This window comes from Osmerus eperlanus, chromosome 15 (genome assembly GCF_963692335.1).
Source record: "Osmerus eperlanus chromosome 15, fOsmEpe2.1, whole genome shotgun sequence".
Taxonomy (NCBI): domain Eukaryota; kingdom Metazoa; phylum Chordata; class Actinopteri; order Osmeriformes; family Osmeridae; genus Osmerus; species Osmerus eperlanus.
Genome location: NC_085032.1, coordinates 11,633,627 through 11,657,395, shown reverse-complemented (window position 1 = coordinate 11,657,395; position 23,769 = coordinate 11,633,627). Strand labels below are relative to the sequence as shown.

Sequence of the window (23,769 nt, the reverse complement as noted above, 5' to 3'; positions counted from 1 at the left end):
AAGCCGTTGTAGACCCAGCAACCATTTGAGAGTACAAATGCAGACGAACTCTTAAGTAAACAGGTTAGAAACAGATGAGTCTATTGCTTAACAAAAGAATGAATGGACGTAACGTTACTTCGCTCTCCCTGACCACACCCCCACATTGATACGACTAGCCTTTTCGATATATTCAATCTGGAAAAGTTACTGTGATGGTTACAGGAGACCCTGCTTTGATCAATCATGATAACTGATAAATGAGCAGCGTTGTCATCCTTCCCCGTCTTAGCTATGGTCGGGGATCTGATTCAACACATGGATAGTCATTTGACTCGAGTTGAATCAGACTACAGTTTAAAGTATTACTAGCTTGTACAGCCAGCTCACGCTACCGTTGTTGAGTAATTGTATATACTGGGGATCCTCTCGTAACCGACATCAAAACCGCCCAACTGTCATTTTCTGTTTCTGTAAATGTTACCGTTAACACTTCCTGGCTAGCAAATCCCGGTCAGCAGACCCCCTTGAGTATACTCCATCCATGTCAAGTGACAGTCGCTTGGGGGGGGAAAGAAAGTACCTTATGCCCTCCGTGTTGGTTCCATATGATTTAAATAATATTATTCTCAACGTTGACATTTCATAAACATTATAAATGTGCCAACTCATCGTTAGTTCTGGATACTTCTTACCCCAACTCTTGCCGCATCTCCCGCTATCTCGTGGAAGTGGTTGCTAACAGCAGCGCGTGCGTAGTCCCCAATTCTTTACATTTTTGGCTCCTACTACTGTAGAGGTGATATGGCTCCCCCGTTTGGTAACAGTTGGTAGCGGAACGTTATCTTTTGGTTTGTGAAAGCTTATTAACTGTTAAATAACTGCTTATATGCAAGTACAGTATGCATCTTCTATATAAGTTGGTAGGTACACTTCTGTCTACAACAAATACATGTCAGGTCCTGCGTTTCAAGACTATTTAAAATACTTACTGAATTGTTATTTCGAGGTAGCCTAATTATTGTCAGCGTGTTAAGAAGTGGGACTGCCCTGGCTGTGGTCATGACTGTAATCAAGGAATGTGTCGAGGAAGAAACATGGACATTTTGTTCATATTGACTATAGCTTTGTAACTGTTTGGTAAAACAATAACGTTAGTTAGACAGGCCTAGTTGTATTTGCATATTGTTGCCACAAGCTTGTCTGATGTGTGCTTGGAATTCTTGTGGGCGTTTTCCATTCTCTGTCAGCTATTTGATAGGCTTATTTTGACTTCTGTCAAATCGCAGTTTGGCCAGTACAGTACAACAACAGGCAATTGGACTCGGAAGCATTTTTAAGAGATAATGAAAGCCAAGGAAATTGTATAGTAGCCAGAGCAAAACTAAAAGTGTATCTAACATTAGATATCATCATCAGTCATCTCTTCCTAAAGAAATCACACATCATGGATTCCACTCCGGTAAGAAGAAAGTTATCATGACAAATAGCCTCCTACAAGACAAGCTAACGTTAGCTTGCTAACACTACTGCTAACGTAGCAAGCTAACTTAAGCAGCGCTTGTAAGGGGTATCTGCTTTAAGCTAAGGCGTTCTACCGAAGTACGTAGTGCTAGCCTAGCAGGAGTAACTGATTCAGGGATGAGCTAGCGAACAAAGAAAAATATTAAATGAGAGACTTAACAACGGAGATTAAGATAATAAACGAGTTCTATTAAATATCTTTGATTATTTATTTTTTATTTAATCAGACATGTAAAATGTGCTTTTTGTGTGTAAGTCCTATACGGCCGCTATATAACTGGCCCTAACTGTGGATACAAAACGAGCGTCTCCAAAGTAAGCGAACGTTGCTTGTTCAGCCAACGTTAGTCATCCTAAAGCTATCTGAGGGTCATGCTAGCTAGCAAAACAAGTGAAACAGGGCACTGTCATTCCCTTTGTTCAGCTCTTTTGGAAATTACGCTAGCTCCCCATGTTTGTATTTTTGCACAATGATGTCAAGTAGAAATTCCTCATTAATTTCATCAGTTGCATCTTTGCATGTAGCTTACTAGCTAACATTAGCTTTGTGAGCATTGGCGAAATACAGTAGTATTTTAGGGGGGGGGGGGGGGGGGTGTACAAGGGTACACTTTTGCTGGCTCTATGGCTTTCCCCCATTGATGTGGTTCAGTTCACGTCGACACGCCCTCCTTTCCCCCTGCCTTGGCATTTCATCTTGTTATTGTTGCAGACTATCGGGGAATTCTTCCGTACCCTGTGTGAAATGGGCTTCACGGAAGAGCAGATCCAGTCAGCTGTGCAGGCAGGACACTTCGCTGTACCAGAAGCAGCTGAGTGGTAAGTCTTTCCAAACTCTAAACACAGTCCTGAGTTAAACTACTAGAGGGATTATAAATGGTCAGTGTTTGAAATACAATTTGTATTTAGTTGTGAATGACACTGATTATAACTGAACATGTCAAATGTGTTATGTGAAAGTGTTTCGGTATCATCTCTTTTTCATACAGGCTTCTCCAAGGAGAAAGTCTGAGGCACAAATTGGTAAAGCACCCCGCCCAGCCGGTCCAAACAGCGTTTTCTGCTTTCAACCCTCCCAAAGATACAGGGACACAATGCCCCCCAAGCACGTCACGCACGGAGCCCTCCGACGTTGGAGGTAGGATCACTGAAACACTGCTAAGAAATTGGTGAAAACATTTTGGCCGCCATTCCATTTACTGACAAAGAGGTCCTGTGTGCAGAAGGCGTTATGTAATTACTGTAAGCTATTGTTTTCCAAGCTCGTTATGTATTTTTCATGTACTTTTCCTAAAAAATGCTTACTGGCAAGAGCACAAAGCAAAACCAAAGTTGACATACCTATTCTCCAGCAGCATTGACAGAATATTCTCTTCACTCTAAAAAGAAAAACATTGCACAAACACTTAGGTCTTACTACTCCATTGATGAATCTGCCCCTTGTTTACAATCTGTATTCACGCAATTGTCTTTGGCCTTCGTGCAGGCCCGTCTCTGGTCCTGGGCCACCCGCTCCCCTCCCCCCCAGCTGCAGAGCCCCCGCCGCTGGAGTCCCGTATCAGGCAGGACAAGAGTGACTTCCAGGAGCAGCAGAGGCAGCGTGTGGCCCAGGAGGCCCGCAGCGAGAGGAGGCACAAGAAACAGGTTAGCAGGGCCTTGGCCTGGTTGTGCTGGATCTTTAGGCATGTTTTATTGAAAGACTTAGAGTATTTGGTGTTAGTGGGGTAAGCAGTTAGATTCATTAATGTATTTTAACACAGCACACTGTTTAACCCCTGGTTCTTTTTGTTACCTGGTATCACACTCTGTCATCACACTTCTAATCTCTGATCCACCAGGAGCGAGAGCTGGTGCTGAAGCGAATAGCGGATGACCGGAGGACCCTGCTGGAGAAGACCCAGCCAGGCACCCCCACAGACCCCTCTCCTCCTGACAGCCAGGGTCAGAAGCTGGGGGGCAGGACTCAGACCAGCCTTGACAACAACTGCATCCTCATGGTAAGCCTGGTCCTCCTCCAAAGACATTCTTGGACTATAACTGTACAGGAATGAATCTGATTGACTAGAGGGGAAAAAACTGACTGCAGTCCAAATGCTGGGTTGCTTGGCATCGTTGTGGTAAGTTGTATTATGTTAAGTTGTTTTACGTTGTGTGTCCTTAGATTCGTCTGCCCTCTGGGGAGTCCATGAGAGAGCGTTTCCCTGCAGACGCCCCCCTGCGCAGCGTGATGGAGCACATCTCTGGCCGCCACCCCTCCCTGCCCTCATTCTCCCTCCTCCAGGGATTCCCGCGCAAGCGCTTTGGCGAGGCGGAGCTGGCCTGCTCCCTGCACTCTCTGGGCCTCACCCCCAATGCCGCACTCTGCATCCAGACCACGCCTCCAGAGACACCCCAGGACCCGGCCAGCCCCGCCGCTCCACTCTCGTTGAGTCAGGCGGCGGTGGAGGAGGTGGTGACTCCACCCAACCTCCCTCCTCTCCCACCACAGGTCCCGGTCCAGGAGATGGGGGAAGAGCCTGCCCTGCCCCCACCCCTCCCCCAACAGTTGTGGGAGGAGGCAGTGGGCTACGCAGGAATCCCTGGGGTGGGCCCCCCACTGACTGGCCCCTCCCACTTTTGGGGTAAGGGTTACCATGGCACCTGAGGACTAGGGAGACATCCACATATGAAGTACTGTTGATTATAAGCAATCCTACTGTGATGCTCTCAGCAGAGCTCTCAGCAGAGCTCTTTTTTCAATAACAACCCATTAGTTCACCGTTACAAGTTTATTGAGTTAAATGCAGGCGGTTGGATGGGCAGCTGAATTGATCCTTGGTGTTCATGCTGAGGTTTGTGGTGGACAGGGCCTGGCAACAAGCTGGTTCCGGGGGATGCTGATGGGGCCGCCAGCTCTGACGATGACGAGCAACCCGAGGAACAGCAAGATCCAGCCCTCCTCCTGAATGGTACCGCTTGGTTACCAGCTTCCCCTTCCTCTCTCCCCCCTCTTCTTTTCCCTGCTCGCTTTCCTCCCCCTCCCTCTCCTTTACCTCGTGTCTCCAGTTGTCAGCCTCTCCCAAAACTCGTTGTTCCCAGCTGTCAGACACAGACGACCTCTCATTCTCTCAGGGCTTGTATACTCCACGGTTATGGGATTCCTGGAGCAGCTCCAGTTCTGCTAGCTACACCAAGGGATTCCTGCAGTAGCCCCACCTGCACTTTCACTGGCATTGGTGCATTCTGTCCTGCACAAATACCTCACTGTGCCACTTGTTCCACTCAAGTGGGCCAGGAACATGTTAGATGTGTCCTCTCCCCCCTCTCTAACTGTGAGAAACCTGTTACATGCTTGGGTTAGGAAATAGGTGAATGTCCTCATCTGGCCCAAATACACTGGTTTACACTGCATGGACTGGCCAATCAGAAAAAAGCTCATGTAGTTCTGACTGTATGACTGTTTGTTGGTTTTTGAACAAGTATTGACTTTGTATTACAAATCTACGTCTATGGTAGTACATATATCCAGATTTTATAATTCTTACAGCAATGCAATTCAAATACCTTTTTTTTGTCTTTCCATTTCCACTTAGAGTAACTGTGTGGTTTCCACAGGTATGCCTCGATTGCCGTTCTTCCTGGAGAACCGAGTGCGTGTTGGGTTTGAGCCCCGGCACCACTGGCCCGACCAGGGGAACCGACTCAGGTCAGAACTCCCTGTGAAGCTGTCACATAGAGTTAGGCTGAGATTGGAAGAAACATGATCATCTCATACCAATGACATGGGCCAGTATATGTTGAGTCAATGGTGTTACTATCTGTAAACTCAGCAATAGATTCTTCTGAGGGTGTGTGTGTGCATATACAATGCTTGTGTACCTACTCTGTGTGTGTGTGTGTGTGTGTTCCAGGGAGGCAGCAATGGAGCAGGCCGTAGAGCCAGAGGGGGCTGGAGGCAGGGTGGTGCCCGGGGCGGCTGGCCAGGCTGCGGTGGAGCGTCTCCAGAGAGCTGCCCACCAGGACGACCCCCAAGCCTCCCAGGGGCACCCGTCACCCCCCAAGAGGCCTTTCAGGACACCCAGCGTCCCCTCCCTTTGCGTCATGGCCACCAGGGCTACCGTGCACCTCATGACAGGTCAGACTGCCATGTCATTCCATCCCTTAAGTTAAAGACGGGGAGATCTAAAGCTTAACATTTAATATCTAATTTAATACCTCCATCTCTCTTCTTCCTTGTTTTTCTCCTTATCCGGTCCCTGCCAAATTCCTCTCCCTTCCACTAATTTCTGTCTCTCTCCCTCTGCCCCTCCCTCTGTCTCTCAGCTCCCAGCATGCAGTACAGCAGCAGCCTGTCGTGCCTGACCCCAGAGCTGGCCGAACTGCTGCTCAGCCACATGTCTCGTGAGAGGCTGCTGCGGCCCCGGACCTTGGAGCTGTTCTTCGGCTGCCCGCTGCAGAAGTTTGTCCTCAACTGCTACCCTTACTCTACCAACGAACTGCTGCGGCAGCTCCGCGCCTTCACAGCATTGAAGCACCTGAGCCTCGTTAGCTCACCCCTGATCACCGGTACGGCGAAAACCTTCACCTGCACCACTCGTTCGTTCAGTCTATTTCTTATCTGGGCTTGATTGGTTTTGTCTGGCACCATGGAATTTGAAGCAAACCTATTATTGTTGCTATTACATGACTGTTTTGAGGTCTGTATGAGTATGACACTGAGGGCCCTGGCTGGCTGTGTTTCTCCCATGTAGATGCTGGTCTGTCATTCCTTCCCTGTCTGGTCAAACTGCAGCACCTGAACCTGGCCTCCTGCAGCAAGCTGACAGACTCCTGTCTGCAGCACATCACAGGTGAGCAGGCGCCCTTCATCTGCTGTCTTCTCCTGTCTTTATCTCTCTCTCACTATCTTCCAGCTCTGTCTCAAGTGTACTGAGATGCTTGCCTGCTTTCATTTAGAGTCCTGGAACCTCCTTTCTGGAGATTGAGTCTGACATTAAACAGATGGTATGCATTGGATTCTGTCTCTCCCACAGGCCTGAAGAGCCTGTGCTTCCTGTCCCTGGACCAGACCAAAGTAAGCGATGTCGGAATGGTGCTGTATCTTCAGTCAGCCCCGTCATCACTCTCCCAGCTCAGTCTGAACCAGACGTCTGTGACGGAGGCTACCCTGGCAGTGCTGCCCGCCTGCACTCCACAGCTGCGACTGCTCAGCATCAAACACACCAAGGTAGGCCCCTCCACACACACACACACCCCTGCTTCCTCTGTGTCTCCTCTTTCTGTAATTCCCTCTCTGTCCCTGTCTCTCTCATGCTCTGCCTCGCTCTCCTTTTAAGTGACAATAAATCTACAAGGTTCACCGTTTAAAAATGTCTTTTGTGTTCTGTCATTCTCTCCAACCCTGCTCCTCCCTCAGGTGAGCGATGTGTCTGCCCTGGCACAGCTGGCCTGCCTGCAGACCCTTTACCTGGATGGCACCGGGGTGAGGGAGGATTCCCTGGAGAACCTGGCAACCCACTCCTCTCTCTCTTCCCTCAGCCTGGCCGGCATCCCCGTCGCTGACGGCAACCACGCCCTTCAGATCATCTCGGGTAAGTCGCTCTGTTTTTAGCTGTGTGTGCGGGTGTGTATTAGAAACCAATTGCATACAACTGTAATGATGAGTGTTTTTTGAGGGTGAGTTTGTTTTGTCTTCCTAGGTCTTAAGCTGACCCAGCTCACCCTTCCTGGGCGCCACTCAGTGACAGACAGTGGGCTGCACTTCCTCTCCAGGCTGTCTCTCCTCTCAGAGCTGGACCTGACCGACTACACACACGTCACTGACCAGGGAGTCTCTGAGCTGGCATCCATGACCAGGTAAACCCCACCCCTCTATGGTAGCTTACTCATCATCAACATGGCCTCTGCAGCTACATTACATATCTCTAAGTAGCTTTTAAACCTTGGTGCAAAATGCTATTTGAAATCTCTTCAAATACTTGTGTGCATTATTGGTCGGCCTGTCACAGTGACTAACTACTCGCGGTGTGTGTGTGTTGTGTACGTGTTTCCCAGGCTGAAGAAGCTGTCCCTCAGTAACACCCAGGTGACAGACGCGGGGCTGCCCTCTCTGAGGTGTCTGCAGGAGCTGCTGGAGCTCTGTCTGGACCGCACGGCCGTCACCAGCAGGGGCGTGGCTGCTCTGGTCACCTGTCTGCCGCACCTGCAGGTGAGCCCCTACCCCCCCCCCCACACACACACACACACACACACACACACGCGCGCACACACTCCCTATACAAACACACACGCGCACACACTCCCTATACAAACACACACACACACCACACCTGTCTGCCACACCTGCAGGTGAGCCCCTACCCCCCCCCCCCACACACACACACACACCCTATACTAACACACACACACACACCATACCTGTCTGCCACACCTCCTGTAGCTAGGTACAGCAGGTTAATCAGAGGAGGACAAACATTGCTTTGTTGGAACACATGTTATTGAATAAGAGTGTTTGAACAGGCCTATGCGCTGGTGTGTTCTTCTCAGGTGTTGGGGCTAGCCAGTACCCAGGTGGGGGACACGGTGGTGAGGAGAGGTCTGGTCAGCTGCTCCCAGCTGCTGAAGCTCAACCTCAGCCGCACGCGCATCACTGACCACGGTAAGATCACGCACGCACACACACACACTGCCTGGCCATCCGTTCTGTTTGACACCAGGCTCGAGCAGAATGGAGCACAGGGATGAACGACTACCAGCTTCAGCTCATGGTCGTTTGTTGTGGTCCTCAGGTCTGAAGTACCTGAAGCGTATGAACCTGAGCCAGGTGAACCTGGACAGCTCTGGCGTGACACTGTTGGGCATCGCCAACCTCATCTCCTCCTGCCCACACATCACCAGCATCCGCGCCAGCAACACAACGGTCATCCCCCCCGACCAGGTCTCCGACGACGACGCCCAGTGAGACTTGGACAGCGCGCTCAGCCCCCCTCCCCAGCAGCCTACCACACTGTCACATACACACACACACAAGACTTATTAGAGCCACACACATGGAGAACCACAGATGGCCACTACCCAAACATACAGACCAAACAAACGTTTTTAATTCAGTGTGATCTATTCAGTATCCTGCTGACAGAATCACCTGCTTCCAACACGACAGTCTGTCACCCGGCTAGACAAGGCATCAGCTAGACAAGGCATCAGCTAGACAAGGCATCAGCTAGACATGGCATCAGCTAGACAAGGCATCAGCTAGACAAGGCATCAGCTAGACATGGCATCAGCTAGACAAGGCATCAGATAGACAACGCATCAGCTAGACAACGCATCAGCTAGACAACCCATCAGCTAGCGGCACACCCGCTCTGGCGTCTTTAGCACACAGCCTTGCGTCCCCTGACTTTAGCCTCTGCAGATATTATACATGCATTACACCTGAACCCATGTATCAAACCCCCAAACCGCTGATGTCATGATGACATGATGTCATGATGACATGATGTCATGATGACAAACTGACCTCCCACTTGATCGTGCCACATAGATCCAGAAAGTGGCCGACACGTATGCATGAAATGTCTTAAAGCAGGGCAACTATATGAAACAACCAGGTGTGTACCATGTATGTACCACAGCATGTTAACTAGAATGTCAAATACTTCCCTTCAAAATTCAGTCAGTAAAACAGTTGTAGCCCCTCAGACCTGGCAGCTCCAGTGAGGGGGATGTGTTCTATGCCAGACAATTAACGTCCATTCAACCTCGTTTTTCCTGTTAGACTCTGCTTGTAATCCGTAACACTTTTAAGTCCATTTGAAAATAAATTCCATTACAACTGGATATCTTAAGCATACCCTTGTGGTAGGAGTTGGTCGATGTGTTGGTCGACAGTTGGCCATGATGCATATTGCATGAGTGGCTGGGTTCATGAGCACCAATGCACCTTCTGTAATATGAAATTGAGTTTTGCGTCTCTTATGTTTACAGAGATGTAAAATACTGGACAGTTTATTTTTCCCCAAAATGTAAATGGTTTTGGATAAGAGCACTGTACATTTTCAAAGGCAAATGCAGAAGAAATAAATACTGTTTTGAATGTTTAGTTTGTTTCATGCACATCATAATAATCAAAGCAACTGTAAATACCCCATTGCAAATAGATTTATTCAGACAAACCATTATATCAAGTACATATAGTTAAATAAAAAGACAAGGCAAAATATCTTTCATATGGGTAGGGAAATGTACTTTTAAATATTATACAATTTGACCTGAAAGCTTTTTTTTTATCAAATGTAACTTGTTTTTGAAAAATACAAAATATTTTTTTCTGATGCCAGTATACCAAAAAGCATCCCATAATGCATTGAGATGCTACATCAGCCAATCAGAGTGCAGCTACAGCTGAGTACTGTCAGATGTTTCACAAAGCAGGATCCCTGACATATCCATGTCCAGGAGGTTTGAGGCAAAGTGTCACAAATGGAAGGTAGGAGGTTCTAGATATCATGTGTTTGCTTATCAATCTTGGATTTCAAGTGCTCTTTATAAGCCAGAATGTCCCTGTTCCACTTGGTGATGGTCTGCTTCTCACACACCCAGATCTCTTGTGCCACCTAGGGGGGGAGAAAGAGGTTACATTCTTCAAGCATATAGTAGCCACCTTTTACAAACAAAACCTTAAACATTTCTTTACTTAATATTCTCTTTTAGAAACAAAACAACCAGGAAAGGGGAAGGTTGCTCACCTGCTGGATGAGTCTGAAGTCGTGGCTGACCAGCATCATGCCGCCCTCAAACTCGTTGATGGCGTCCGCCAGGGCATCGATAGTCTCGATGCCCAGGTGATTGGTGGGCTCGTCCAGGAACAGCATGTGGGGGTTCTGCCAGGCCAGCCAGGAAAAGCACACACGACACTTCTGACCGTCAGACAGATTCCTGATAGGGCTCACCTTGAGAACCGAGGAAAAGAAAAAGATCAAACTACATACAAAATACACAAACTGTAACAATAGCTGACGCTGCCCTATTACAAAAGGCTTTGTGTCACCTAGGTGGCTCCTCGGTGGAGGTTATTCCTGGTTACACATCAAGGTCAAACCAAATCAAATCCTCACCTGTTGTTTTCCAGTCAAGCCGTAGCGGCCGATGATCTTCCTCATCTCCTCCTTCTCCTTGATCTCGGGGTAGCACTTCATCATGTACTCCAGAGGAGACAGGTCCAGGTCCAGCTGCTCTGTGAGGTGCTGCAGACCAGAGGGGTCCTGAGGTTACTGAGAGGGTCTATCATCTACAGTGAAGGTCAACACTCGACATCACGACATGCCGCTGTGCCGGGCAGGAGAAACACGCTTCTGGTCTCAGTGATGAAGAGGCGGGAACTGATTAACAAAGCTACTGCAAACTGCGGTAAATCATGTGTGTACGGCCGTGTTTCAGTGCTGTTCCCACCTGGTGATATCTCCCAATCTTCACGTGAGAGTGTTTCCTGATCATGCCATCAGTGGGAAGGAGCTGGGGAGCCCAGGGGAGAGACAAAGGGAGCATACCCCACTGTTCAAACACAACCTCCGAGAAGGGATCCTTACAGGCGAACTAAACTGTTTTGCTCTAGTGCCGCTGGCCCTCCTACCTCTCCCATAAACAGTTTGAGCAGTGTGGACTTCCCCGCCCCATTGGGCCCCACCAGGGCCACTCGTGTGTCCAGATCGATACCAAACTCCAGATTCTTGTATATGTGAGGCTGGGATGAGACATAAGAGAGAGGTTTGTTTCAGTCAATCTTGATTCCCCTTACAGCATTTCATAACAGTGAACCACAGTTCATAAGACAGGTGGATGTGGCGGGAGAACATACAGTCTAGGTGCTCCGTCCCTGGTGATGGGTGTGGCGACCCAAACAGACTCCCCAAACGCACCCCTACTCACAGTGTTGTCGCTGTACTGGAAGCTGACGTTCTGAACCATGATAACCGGAGGAGGAATCTTCCCACAGGGAGGAAAATACAGTGACAGAGTCTGAGGGAGGAGGAGAGGCAGAGAAGAGGTTATGGTACATCGCTATAGGGAGACACTGCCTTTAGCTTCACGAGATGTCATGAATGAGATCGGGTGTGTTCATTGGTGTCCACCCAGATGAGTTGCTGGCTGGATGAGGGTCTCTTGCCTTGTCATTCACTACTCGTTCAGTCAGGCCTGAGGCCACCATCTTCTGCAGAGTCTTCTCTTTGCTCTGCGCCTGTCTGGCCAACTTAGCAGAGCCATGACCAAACCTGGCGATGTAGTTCTACCCAGAGAAGAACACAGAAGGAGCGGGGAGTGCATGAGAGAGCGATAATTACACAGATAAAGCAAGAGAATGAGTGTCGGATATAAGCCCTCAGTGTTGACAACCTTGTCAGAGTGCATCAGCGTAATGTATCGCAGTGTAATACATATTGTAGCCACGGGGTGGCGGCCTTCACCTTCATGTGTGATATCTGGTCCTGTTCCCAGTTGAAACGCTTCATCTGGTTCTCCTCTAGCTCCTCCCTGGTCTTTATGTACTGGTCGTAATTACCCTGCCATTCAAAATAGACACGCTCTGTCATCCAAATGAAGTGACACCCCCCCAGGACGAGACCCCCGGTAGACAGCAAGACGCACGGTGAAGCAGGCGGCCATATATGGTGCAACCACAGAGGTCTTACTGTGTAGTATTTTAGCTTCCTCTGATGCAGGTGGATTATGTTGGTGCACACACCGTTCAGGAAGTCTTGAGAGTGAGAGATGAGCACAAGGATTCGCTTGAACCTGATAGGGGAACAAGGAACACTCGAAATGGATGACACGAACACGGATAATCACACAAAAGAACCCAGAACATTCTGCATATTGGCGGTTGACCAAAGAAACACACACACCCAGAGTAGGCTGGATTGAGTCAAATGTTATCCGACTGATTCAACTCATTAATATTTAACATTTAAAATACCCAACCGTTGGTGTGGAGATTGCCCAGGCCTCTCTCCCAGGGGTCCCGAACACGAGAGCAGCTGCTGAGCGAGCGACAGACTTACGCCTTGAGCTCCTCCTCCAGCCACACACAGGCGTCCAGGTCCAGGTGATTGGTGGGCTCGTCCAGCAGCAACATGAAGGGCTTGATGAACAGGGCCCTGAGGGAAGCCAGAGACACACTCAGGACAGGACACAAGCAACTTGATAGGATGTTCTATTTCAAATGTTAATCTATTTCTGTTCCATTCTCTGAGATCTACACTTGGTAAAACTCTCTCTTTGTGCTCCATGAATGGGATAGTGACTGATCATCTGTACTGGTACTGTGTCGGTATAGAGCTTAGGGTACAGACAGCCTAATCTTACCAATTAAGAGTATCAGAAGGTACATTTAGAGAGAACATCACATTCACATAGCTCAGGTTACACTGTACAGTGTGAATTTTTTCAACTGAAAAGCAGAGCTTAAAAGTAATAATTGGAGTCTGGACGGTTTGTCAGGGCTCGCAACTAACTTTTTTCGTCACTGTCCCAGTACCGTCTCGAAGTGCAAAATTAAAAGTCCCAAACTGAACCTGACTTGTCCCAAAATGTAATTTCTTGTGTTTTTGCATTTTGACATTCTGACATGGGTCTAGGTTATTTGCAACACAATTTTAGTAATCCATACAGTCGTGGGGCTCATGTGAATACATACACAATAGAATACACAATTGTCTTGCTTGTTTCATGTTGGGGCTGGCACAATTATTGTTGTGGCTGTACTAAAAACGTTTCTAAAGGTTTTAGAAAAAGTTTTGGATTTTGTTTTCTAAAGGTTTAAAAAACGTTTTTGAAAAAAGGTTTTGGAAAAAAAGTTTTGACTCAGTACCACTTTCCTCAGGCCTCCAGAGAAATCTGTTCCCCCTGAGTACACCATCTTTCCTCCTACCTGGCCAGAGCCACCCTCATCCTCCAGCCTCCACTGAAGTCCTGGAGCTTCTTGTGCTGCATGGAGGCGCTGAAGCCCAGGCCGTGGAGGATCCTGGAGGCCCGCACCTCTGCCTTGTCTGCATCCAGCTCCTCCAGGCGCTCTTACAGCTCCATCAGCTTCTCACACTCCGCTGGGCTCCAGAGAGGGAGAGACATTTACATTTTAGTTATTTAGCAGACACGCTTATCCAGAGCGACTTACAGTAAGTACAGGGACATTCCCCCCCCGCGGAAAGTAGGGTGAAGTGCCTTGCCTAAGGACACAACGTAATTTTTTCACGGCCGGGAATCGAACCGGCAACCGAACCGGCAACCTTCTGATTAATAGCCCGATTCCCTAACCGCTCAGCCATCTTACCCCGAGATATGTGTGTCACACAATGCTGACAAACGGTGCACTGTAGGGTGGTTGTCAAGACCATGTCCACCATATGACTAACCGTATATATGTAACAATAGTGTTCTTCATCATGTCAGAGTTTTCCATTCAAGTTCTCCTACTTCGTTTTGCAGGGACAATGTAGTTTAAAATACAACCATGTACATTGATCTGGCCGACGTTTAAAAAAAGTACTGTTCCACGGTGATGACGCTGTAACTCACAGTCTTCATGAGCCAGTCTCTCTGCCTCCTTCTCCAGCATGATCCTCTCCTGGTCCACCTCCATTACACACTGCAGGGCCGTCTTGTCACTGGGCGCCATTTCCCGGGTCAGGTGGTAGATGTCTATGTGCTCGGAGATGGGGATCTCTCTGTGACCAATGGCCGACAACAGCATGGACTTCCCTGTATCCCATACCACACACACAGGCACGCCACACGTATACATGAAGAAAACCCATGACTCATGATAGTGATATTATCTGCATGTATCAGCTATTATACACACGCTCTCTATTCGGGAGTGTGTGTCATTTAATCGGATGGAAACTGACACAGCTCATGTTCAATTGTCAAAGGTGGGGGATCAAACCAAAAACATGAAACCGTTAACACCAAAGTACCCGTGCCGTTGAGTCCGATGAGGCCATAGCGTCGTCCAGAGTTGAGCTCCAGGCTGGTGTCGCTAAGCAACTCCTGCCCGTGGAAGGTGAGTGAAAGGCTGCTGATGTGGACATCAGTGCTGTTGGGGTGAGATGCCAGCACCCCCGTCACCGCACGCGCCTCTGTCCTCCTCAGCTCAAACTCATCCAGTTCCTGAGCCAGGCCAGCCACCCCTGCCAATCAGAATAGTCTTGTTGACTATTGAGCGCAAATTTCAAGTTAGTGTTAGAAAGCATGGCTACTGGACACTCCCACCTGATCCAAGCCACATAGATACTGTACACACACACACTGACCCATGGAACAAATGCTAGTAATTGCTGCAGATGATTAGTGAATCATTTGAATGATCTACATACTTTTTTCTCTCACCATTACTCTCTGCTCCAGTCTCCTGGTTTTCCGTTTGTTCACTCTCCTCGCTCATCTCGTCCGGTTTCTTGGTGCGCTGGCGAGCTTCTTCTTCACTGCCTTCTTCTTGGCCAAATCTGACGGCATTGTTGCTGGAGGGAAAACTAGAGTCAATGAAAGCGGACACTTAATGAGCTACACACATCTGAACCTGGGGTGAACACATTTTCCATGTAAAAATAGTAAATGGTGCGTTGACTGAGTTTCTGGTGAACATAACACTGTTTGGGGATAAACACTGAGGGAGACAATGTTGCCAGTGGCCCAACAATAACTCTTGTTGTCAAAGATAGCTCTACTTTACTGTATGTTGAGTAGGGGTGTGCGATACTGCAAAATGTCGTGCCAAGGCACTTATCCCCGCCAGGATTTGCATCCCCTGGCCGCAGATCCTGCGGCTTAACACAGGCCGTTTTTTCACCTGATATGTGTATCCCCTCTGTAACTTTTGTTACTGTAATGTAATGTAAATGTAATGTATCCCCTCTGTAACTTTTGCTGTCTACCATATGAGTTACAGGGGGGATACACATTATTTCACCTGATATAATGTGTACCCCCCCTCCCGAACATGCAAAGGGTCTGTCCTTCCATGTGTGTTATTTTCTGTGTTCTTTTGGTCACAATGAACAACCTGAGATAATATGGAGATGTCTGCTCTTTTCTAGCAAAAGTTACAGAGGGGATACACATTATATCAGGCCGTTTTTTCACCTGATATAATGTGTAAATTGATCCGTTCCGCATGGTATGAACAATATGCCGCAGTTGACTTCAAACTAAGCAAGCGCAGCGACTTGAGGTGTAATTACATGGCCTGATAACAGCGCAGCAGTACAGTTAGCTTTAGTTATGGCGGTATACGCACACTGCAAATCAGCTAGCTAGACATAGGCTGGCACCATGGCAATACTAGTCATCTTGCGTTTTGAAAATAAAATAAGTGTTAGTCTTCCCCAACAAAACATAATGTCTAGGTCTGTGTAGCAGAACTATCCTTTCATTATTTGGTAAAATAGCATGGCTTGGATTAGATGTTTCCAGCTCCATTAATGGCTCGAGCTAGCTTTCTAGTGTCTAACATTTATTGAGATTGTAGTGCATGGTCGGGACACAAATCAGATTATAACCGCTAGGGTCACAATAAATATATTTTTTACACATCGTCGTTTAAAACATTTAAATGTTTTTCTAACTCACCTTACTGTCAGGTTCTGACGGTGTTTGTTCACACTAGAGCGGTGTGGCAGTGTGTTCACTTTTTTGCCGGGTGGCTGACTTTCTGTCAGCAGACAGACCATATTTGGCATGGGGCGGTGAGAATGTACCTCTGCCAGTCTGCCTCTGTAATTACAATAATAGGGAAGGTAATTACAAAACATACAACATAATAACCGATATGGATAATGAGTGTAAAGAAAGTTATGGAATGTGCTCCAACGTTTCCCTTATTGAATTGCATCATATCATTTGGGACCTTAACATACAGACAGAATTGACAGGAAAAAAAAGATTCTTGTTCATATAATAGCAAGTTATACTTTAACTTCTTTGAAGTATAGAGGACATAAGGTTCAAAATAAAAGCCTCCGTTTTTCAATCATGAATAGCTACAGTATATTCTTTCTGGACCCTTGAAAACGGTTAGATGATGACGTGTCTGCCAGGTTTTGCTTTTGCCCACTACTGTACTGGCCACCCAAGCAGGAGCGCAATTAAACTTCCCAGCCGGTGGATGTAATGCACACCATGCAGCAGAATGGTTTTCATCAGTAACTGAAGCTTTTCTTGAACCAGGGATCTTACCTAATTAATTCGTTTGAATGGCTATCAAGTAATTGTTTGCTTGATGTTGCCGTTAAAAACAAAGCTATGCATTTGAGGAAGTTACTGTAGTGGTAATGTGATGTGAAGAAGCTGCATCAACATGGATATTGCTAGCAACTAGCAAGCTAGCTTCAACTGACCGAATCATGTTAGCGGACATTACTTTACGAAATTAATGACAATCAATGTTTTGTGTCTGACGCTGTCGCCTTCAGGAGAGTGTTTTACGATCAGAAGAACATGGATGTCGTCAACTGCTTTCTCAAAGATGAAGACGTCTTTTGGCTTTGCCTAGTTGAGCCTTGCTGGAACCTGAGTGTTCAGACACAACAAAGGATATAAAATCATAGTTAGCTTGCTTACTAGTCTGTGACAACCGTTTGCTGTGAATGTGTTATCTGTAGGAAGTATAAATATTATTGGTGACTGCAATAGGCATTGTATTTTCCAATTGGCAAACCTTACTCGCCATCATCCGTCGTGTCTTGGAATTGTAGGCTATAGCTGCTGCTAACTAGCTAGCTTTAGCTAGCGAATTTCTGCCAAACCAATCATTTTGTTGTGAAAGTAATACAGTATAGAGCATACATAATTTGCACTAATTGTAGACCTCTATTACTGTGGTATTGGCTTTTGGAACTGGATTTTATTTGCAAGGTGCAAGAGTCTTAGCCATTGAATGGTGGCATTTGTTTAAGGCTGCAGTTATTAAGTGAAGTTGAAATTATTATAGAACTTTTTTTTCAAGACGAAGAATGTCACACTAGCTTTTTACCGTCATTGGTAGCAGAATAAATTAAAAACATAAAGTATCAAGGAATCTGAAGGGTCAACCCATGTTCTTGGACATTACTTCTCTTTTAGAGAGATACACACTGGTAACACCCAACTAACCTAACTGCATACTGAAATCCAGCCAGGACTATGCGCCTCTCATCCTTTCTGGCCGTGTTCAGGCCTGCGCTGCCCCTCATCCTGGGCCTCTCTTTGGGATGCAGCCTGAGTCTACTGATGGTCTCCTGGACACAGGGGGACACAGATGACTCCTGTGTGGATGAGCTGGGCAATGGGGGTCTTTTCCTGGGCAGCCATAGGGGAGACCCAGAAGGTGACAGCAGGGATGATGGTGGTAATGAGGACTTCCAACCACGAATTGTGCCTTATCATAAGGATCCCAACAAACCCCACAAAAAAGTCCTCAGGTGAGTGGAGTGAGTGACCGAGTATGTTTGGATACACAACTAGGACAACCACTCTCAACATCCAGTCCCAACACTGTAGACGAGCCAGTCTGTGAAGATAGTTTTCACTGAGGCAGTTGCTGGGATATGGAATGGAATTTCACTGAACACTAATGCAACACAGGAACCCGCATTGCCAAATTCTTTGTTGATATTTGAATGATGAGCCCTGCAGATGCATCACAGATGCACCTCTCTTGGTCTGATTTATTCCCAGGGATTTAATAGACTTAGGCCTATGCGTTTATCCCCCCACCCAATGCCCCCATCTCCTACAGGGTATACATGTGTGCCTAAAGCTAGATACTGTTACTGTAAGTGGATGAAGCAATTTCAAGATTTGTGACATTAGATGGTAAAAAAACAAACATCCTGCTTTGCTGACTTTTTACCTTTCATTTATTTGTTGAAAAAGAACATGGTTTTATAACCCCATTGCCTTACTTCTCTCTGAGCTACCGTCTAAAGCTGATTATTAGCTAGGGCAGTTATAATTAGCCTAGCATCTGAAGAAGACCCCACCATTAAACCTGTTTATTTACTGTTCTCTAGAAAGACAGGAGGTTCAGGTGGACCCTTTATGATTTTACCCTCCAAATATTCTGCCATTGTCCAAAAAATCGTGTAAATTATAAAAAGCCTGATAATTCCGTCCTAAATCTTAAACTCCTGTAGAATTAGTGGTAAGTCCAGGGGTCCTGTGATGAACTTAGTGACCTACCCAGCCATCTGGTCAAAAGAGGACACAATGCACCCATACACAATTTCCTATATTAGTTTTAAGTATTTGTTTAGTTAAATTCCCCATTCCAAACGTCTCTGGATGACAAATTACTACAGCCAAAACTGAGAATAAGGTGTTTGATTTAACTGAAGTCCCTGAACCGCTGTCTCCGACGCCTCCCCCTCTGTGCCTGGCAGGACCCGCTACATCCACACAGAGCTGGGCATCCGAGAGCGCCTCCTGGTGGGCGTGCTGAGCTCGCGGGCCACCCTCGGCACGCTGGCCGTGGCGGTGAACCGCACCGTGGCCCACCACTTCCACCGCACCTTCTTCTTCACCGGCCTCCGCAGCACCAAAATACCCCACGGCATGACCGTGGTCGCCCATGGCGACGACCGCCCCGTCTGGCTGATGTACGAGACGGTCCGCCACCTCCACCAGAACTACGGCTCCGACTACGACTGGTTCTACCTGGCCCAGGACGACACCTACATCCAGGCAGAGCGCCTGGCGGAGCTGGTGGGGCACCTGAGCGCCGGCCAGGACGTCTACATGGGCCGGGCCGAGGAGTTCATAGGCGGCGAGGAGAAGACGAGGTACTGCCACGGCGGGTACGGCTACCTGCTCTCACGCAGCCTCCTGGCCCGCCTGCAGCCTCACCTGGACACCTGCCGGAACGACATCCTGAGCGTCAGGCCCGACGAGTGGCTCGGGCGCTGCATCATCGACTTCCTGGGTCTGAGCTGTGTGGAGGTGCACCAGGTACCATCAACACTCAGCTACAGAAGAGATAGAGGATAGTAGAGCTGTGACCAATACTTAACGACAGAGAAGACAGAATATGTTATATAGGTTTTTGCCTAATAAGTCAGGATCAGATGTAGATGGCCAAAATAGTTATCCAAAACTGTATACGTCATGATTCCTTTTGTGACACTTGGCTACTTTGCGTCCCCCCAATCCTGTTTGCCCCTCGTTCCACAGGAGATGACGTATCGGTACTTTGAGCTGGGGAAGAACGCTGACCCGGAACGCGAGGACAGTGTCCAGTTCAAGAATGCCTTCACAGTGCACCCCGTGTCTGAGCCCAGCCTCATGTACCGCCTGCACAAACGCTTCAGCCAGATCGAGCTGGACTGGACCTACCTGCAGATTCAGCAGCTGCAGGTGACCCATCATAACAATCACAATCACTTTCATCACGGTCTGAATCCCTCTTATCACATTCCACTGAATACATTTGATCCAAATTGCCTTATTTATAAGATGTTATATGTATCAACAATTATAGTGTACACACTGTATAAAACGTGTCTGATTGAGGTTGTGTGTGTGGTCAGGTCCAGATTAACAACCTCAGTGATCTGACTCCTGAGGGGAAGGCAGGGGCCACCTGGCCCATCGGGGTCAACCCCCCCTTCACGCCCAAGACCCGCTTCGAGGTCATCAACTGGGAGTACTTCACCGAGGAGCACATCTACGCCTGCTCCGACAGCTCCCCCAAGTGCGAGCTCCGAGGGGCCGACCGGGCGGACGTCACCGCCGTCCTGGAGACGGCCGTGGAGCGCCTCAACGAGCGCTACCAGCCCCAGCTCCGCTTCCGCAAGCGCCGTCTGCTCAACGGGTACCGGCGCTTCGACCCCACGCGGGGCATGGAGTACGTGTTGGACCTGGCCCTGGAGGCCTACACCCAGAAGGGTCACAGCCAGGTGATCAGCAAGCGGGTCAGCCTCCTCCGCCCCCTCAGCTCCATCGAGATCATCCCCATGCCGTACGTGACGGAGGCCACGCGGGTGCAGGTCATCCTGCCCGTCACGGCCCGTGAGCAGGACTACGTGGGGAACTTCCTGGACATGTACGTCATGAACACGCTGGACACCCACGACAACGTGCTGCTCACCTTCCTGTTTGTGTACGACCCCTTCGACGCGCAGCGCGTCAGCCAGGCCGACGTGTTCGCGGGCGTCAAGGCCATGATCGGGGAGGTGGAGAAGCGCTACGGAGACGTGAAGATCCCCTGGATCAGCGTGAAGACGGAGGTGCCTTCACAGGTATCGGTCCACATTGGCTAACCTGTTATCGGCTAATCTGTAAACCACCAAAATAACAGTTTAAGCAGATTTTGAGTCACTAGTCTCATATTCTGAGAGATTATTATGTATTATTATGTTATTAACCGGTTAAGGAGTTATGTATCAAGGAAAATAAGACCAAAATGTGTTTCCCTTGTCCCAGGTGAAGCTGATGGACATCATCTCCAAGAAGCACCCAGTGGACACGCTCTTCTTCCTGGCCAGCGTGTGGACCGAGGTCAACGCCGACTTCCTCAACCGCTGCCGCATGAACGCCATCAGCAACTGGCAGGTGTTCTTCCCCATCCACTTCCAGGAGTTCAGCCCCGCCATCGTCTACCGCGACCAGCCTCCCTCGGCCCCCTCCTCCTCCTTCTCCTCCGAGGCGCTCCGCGACGGGCGCTTCGATCGCCACGTCTTCGAGGAGGCCTGCTTCTACAACGCCGACTACATGGCCGCCCGCACCAAGATGGCCGCCGACATCCTGGACAACGACGAGCTGCTGGAGAGCATGGACGTGTACGAGATCTTCGTGCGCTACTCGGGGCTGCATGTGTTCCGGGCCGTGGAGCCCGCGCTGGTGCAGAAGCACGTGAGGAGGGAGTGTAACCCACGCTTCAGCGAGGACATCTACCACCGCTGTGTTCTTAGCAACCTGGAGGGCCTAGCCTCGCGCTCTCACCTGGCCATGGCTCTGTTCGAGCAGGAGCAGGCCAACAGCACCTAGAGGTGGAGCACCACACACATACACACACACACACATACACACACACACACACACACACACACACCCTCTGAGGGAGATAAGCTGCCTTCTGTCTGTATGACCCTGTTTGGATGATCTAAAAGTGAAACTTTGCTTCCTGTGCTGCAGCCGGGGGCTAGTTATCTGCCTGATCTGGCCCTAGAGTGAAACATGGAACTACTACGAGCCTTTTTAAGGCTTATGGACAAAAGGCTTATGGACCATTCCAGAGAGACCCTGGGGTTTGGAGTCCAGGTGCTGTTTTTCCTGCTGCTGAATGAACAATGAACAGCATTGACCGTGAGTGACAGCACCAATATGTGTTGACTTGATAGAAAAAACGAAAGAAAACGGGGGGGGGGGGGGGGGGGGGGGGGACCTTGAGCCATATGTCTTCCTTCATGATTGTGTCGATCTTATTGATTATAGTCTGTGAGGAGTTTATTCTGTTAGTTCTACTGGGATTAAACAGAAGCCATCGACTGTCTACCTGTTTCCCGTCTGTTTTTAGTGCCGTGTCATTAAAGACAGCTGAATGTCCCCTGGCTTACGTCCTCCAGTCCTACTTCTGTTCAGGGTTTAGCTGAGTCATTGTATTCTCTCTCTCCCAGTCAAAAGAAGCCAGGACGACCGAGACCTTACATGCATCCACATGTTTATATATTATATATCCCAGCTTCTCTTTCCTCTTCAAATCTAGCGAAGGGTTCACTTCAAACCATCGCTGCAGGAACGTGAAAGGACTGGAAGATAAGCCTGTACATTCCAGCAGTTATTCACCTTGTCATATGCAGCCCAGTGTTCTGTACTCTCCCAGGCTGTCTGCCTAGGGAGGGTACAGTTTGTACCAGAGCTGCTTGCTTCGGTTTCTCATGTTAAATCAAGTCCTTCTCCACCCCCTTAACAGGGCCTCCTTGGATTCTGTCTGGCAGTTCTGTACACATGTGTTTTGGGGGTGGGGCTCGGCTGAGCACAGCGAGGCTGCAGGGGGGGGGGGGGGGGGTGTGGCTCTGGTCCACCTGGCCCAGGTCCAAGAGGAGTTTGGAGGGTTCGCCCACCCCACAGCAGGGTGGGTGCAGGAGCTGAATGAGCCACTTCACAACCTTGTCCTTGACCAGGGGCATGAGGATTACACACAGGGGCGAAACTACTCCCCCCACTCCCTCAGCTCCTCCAAGAAAGTTGTCATTTCCAACTTCAGGAGGTGGAGGTGAGGGGAGGGTGGGAAGGAGGTGGAGGGGGGAGTGAAAGAGGCTCTTTCTGAGGTAAAAATCATTGAGGTCACAGGCTTCATTACAGCGCTGGCCGCCAGAGGAAAAGCCTCCACCTGTTTCTTTGGGGTGGAAGCCAGTCAACAATAAATCGCCTGTCTGCCATCTCTAAGGAATCTCTAGCTCAAGCTAGAAGCCTGGAACTCGGGTGTACTGGATGACCTTCAGCAGTCTGTCAGCAGTATTACCTGAAGTAAGAGGATCTGCCACACATAGTCAACATGCCATAAATCATATGCTGCAGAATAAGGGTGTTATTAGCTGCGTGTTGCAGCTAAATACTACTGCTCTGATAACTAATGTAAACAGAATATTGACATTCGACAGTCTCTTCCACAACACAAAGACAACTGAGACTTTATGGCATTTACAAACTTTGGCGAACGCTTCTTTATTTACATCCAAGCTGTCTGACGTGTCACAGCTGTAGTTTCAGAAATCATTTTTTATTTTGTAGATTTTTTTGGGGGTAGGGCAGGGCAACCTACCATTTTTATATTCAGTGAGATTTCTTGTGTGTATCCTTGCAAGTGACTCACAGAGAAAATGCATCAGAGAGAAAGAAAACAAGAGGGCCAACTCTTCAAAACATGCAGGGGACAATAAAGAAAGAGAGAAACACACAAATGAAGTAACCCATTCTATTACAGTAGGTCATTATAGTTTAACAGACACCAAGGGCACAAAGGAGTTGTAGTTTACAGTTTTTTCAGCTAGATGGCGCTATAGACCCAGTGACGATGAATCATGAGTGTGGATGATTCCAACACAAGTAGGCTTTGTAACATAAAACATCCTAATATATAACCTGTCTGGTTTGAATACTCTTTGATTAAAAATCACATCAACACTGGCCTACAGAACACAGAAATATGTCCCAGAAGGCAATCTGTTGTCCCAGAAGGCAATCTGTTGTACGTGAAAGTGGTACTCCTCAGAATAATCTCCAAATATAGGTTTCAAATGTCCTATTTTGAAGGTA

At 48.3% G+C, this 23,769-nt stretch overlaps 3 protein-coding genes across 3 annotated transcripts; 2 read left to right on the top strand and 1 right to left on the bottom strand.

The window, feature by feature from the left end:
- Positions 1–1,263: 1,263 nt before the first annotated feature.
- si:ch73-173p19.1 (uncharacterized) lies at positions 1,264–9,586 on the top strand. The gene is made up of 17 exons (XM_062480408.1): positions 1,264–1,441; positions 2,216–2,322; positions 2,493–2,641; positions 2,990–3,147; positions 3,342–3,500; positions 3,665–4,124; positions 4,350–4,451; positions 5,098–5,188; positions 5,394–5,617; positions 5,806–6,048; positions 6,234–6,332; positions 6,516–6,709; positions 6,899–7,073; positions 7,182–7,338; positions 7,537–7,690; positions 8,029–8,140; positions 8,271–9,586. The coding sequence occupies exons 1-17, from the start codon at positions 1,427–1,429 to the stop codon at positions 8,441–8,443; spliced, it is 2,772 nt and encodes a 923-aa protein (XP_062336392.1). The 5' UTR covers positions 1,264–1,426; the 3' UTR covers positions 8,444–9,586.
- Positions 9,350–14,994, bottom strand: abcf2b (ATP-binding cassette, sub-family F (GCN20), member 2b). The gene is given in 15 exon segments (XM_062480411.1): positions 9,350–10,100; positions 10,233–10,436; positions 10,602–10,730; positions 10,936–10,998; positions 11,117–11,227; positions 11,413–11,502; positions 11,651–11,770; positions 11,949–12,044; positions 12,174–12,276; positions 12,543–12,638; positions 13,412–13,583; positions 14,056–14,238; positions 14,457–14,669; positions 14,869–14,952; positions 14,955–14,994. Coding segments are annotated over 15 exon segments (1,821 nt in total). The 3' UTR covers positions 9,350–9,983.
- Positions 14,995–16,584: 1,590 nt separating this feature from the next.
- On the top strand, positions 16,585–22,061 carry chpf2 (chondroitin polymerizing factor 2). Its single transcript, XM_062480410.1, has 5 exons — positions 16,585–17,936; positions 18,897–19,461; positions 19,684–19,866; positions 20,040–20,750; positions 20,935–22,061. Exons 1-5 carry the CDS (start codon positions 17,659–17,661, stop codon positions 21,496–21,498), a joined length of 2,301 nt encoding a protein of 766 aa, XP_062336394.1. The 5' UTR covers positions 16,585–17,658; the 3' UTR covers positions 21,499–22,061.
- Positions 22,062–23,769: the final 1,708 nt, after the last annotated feature.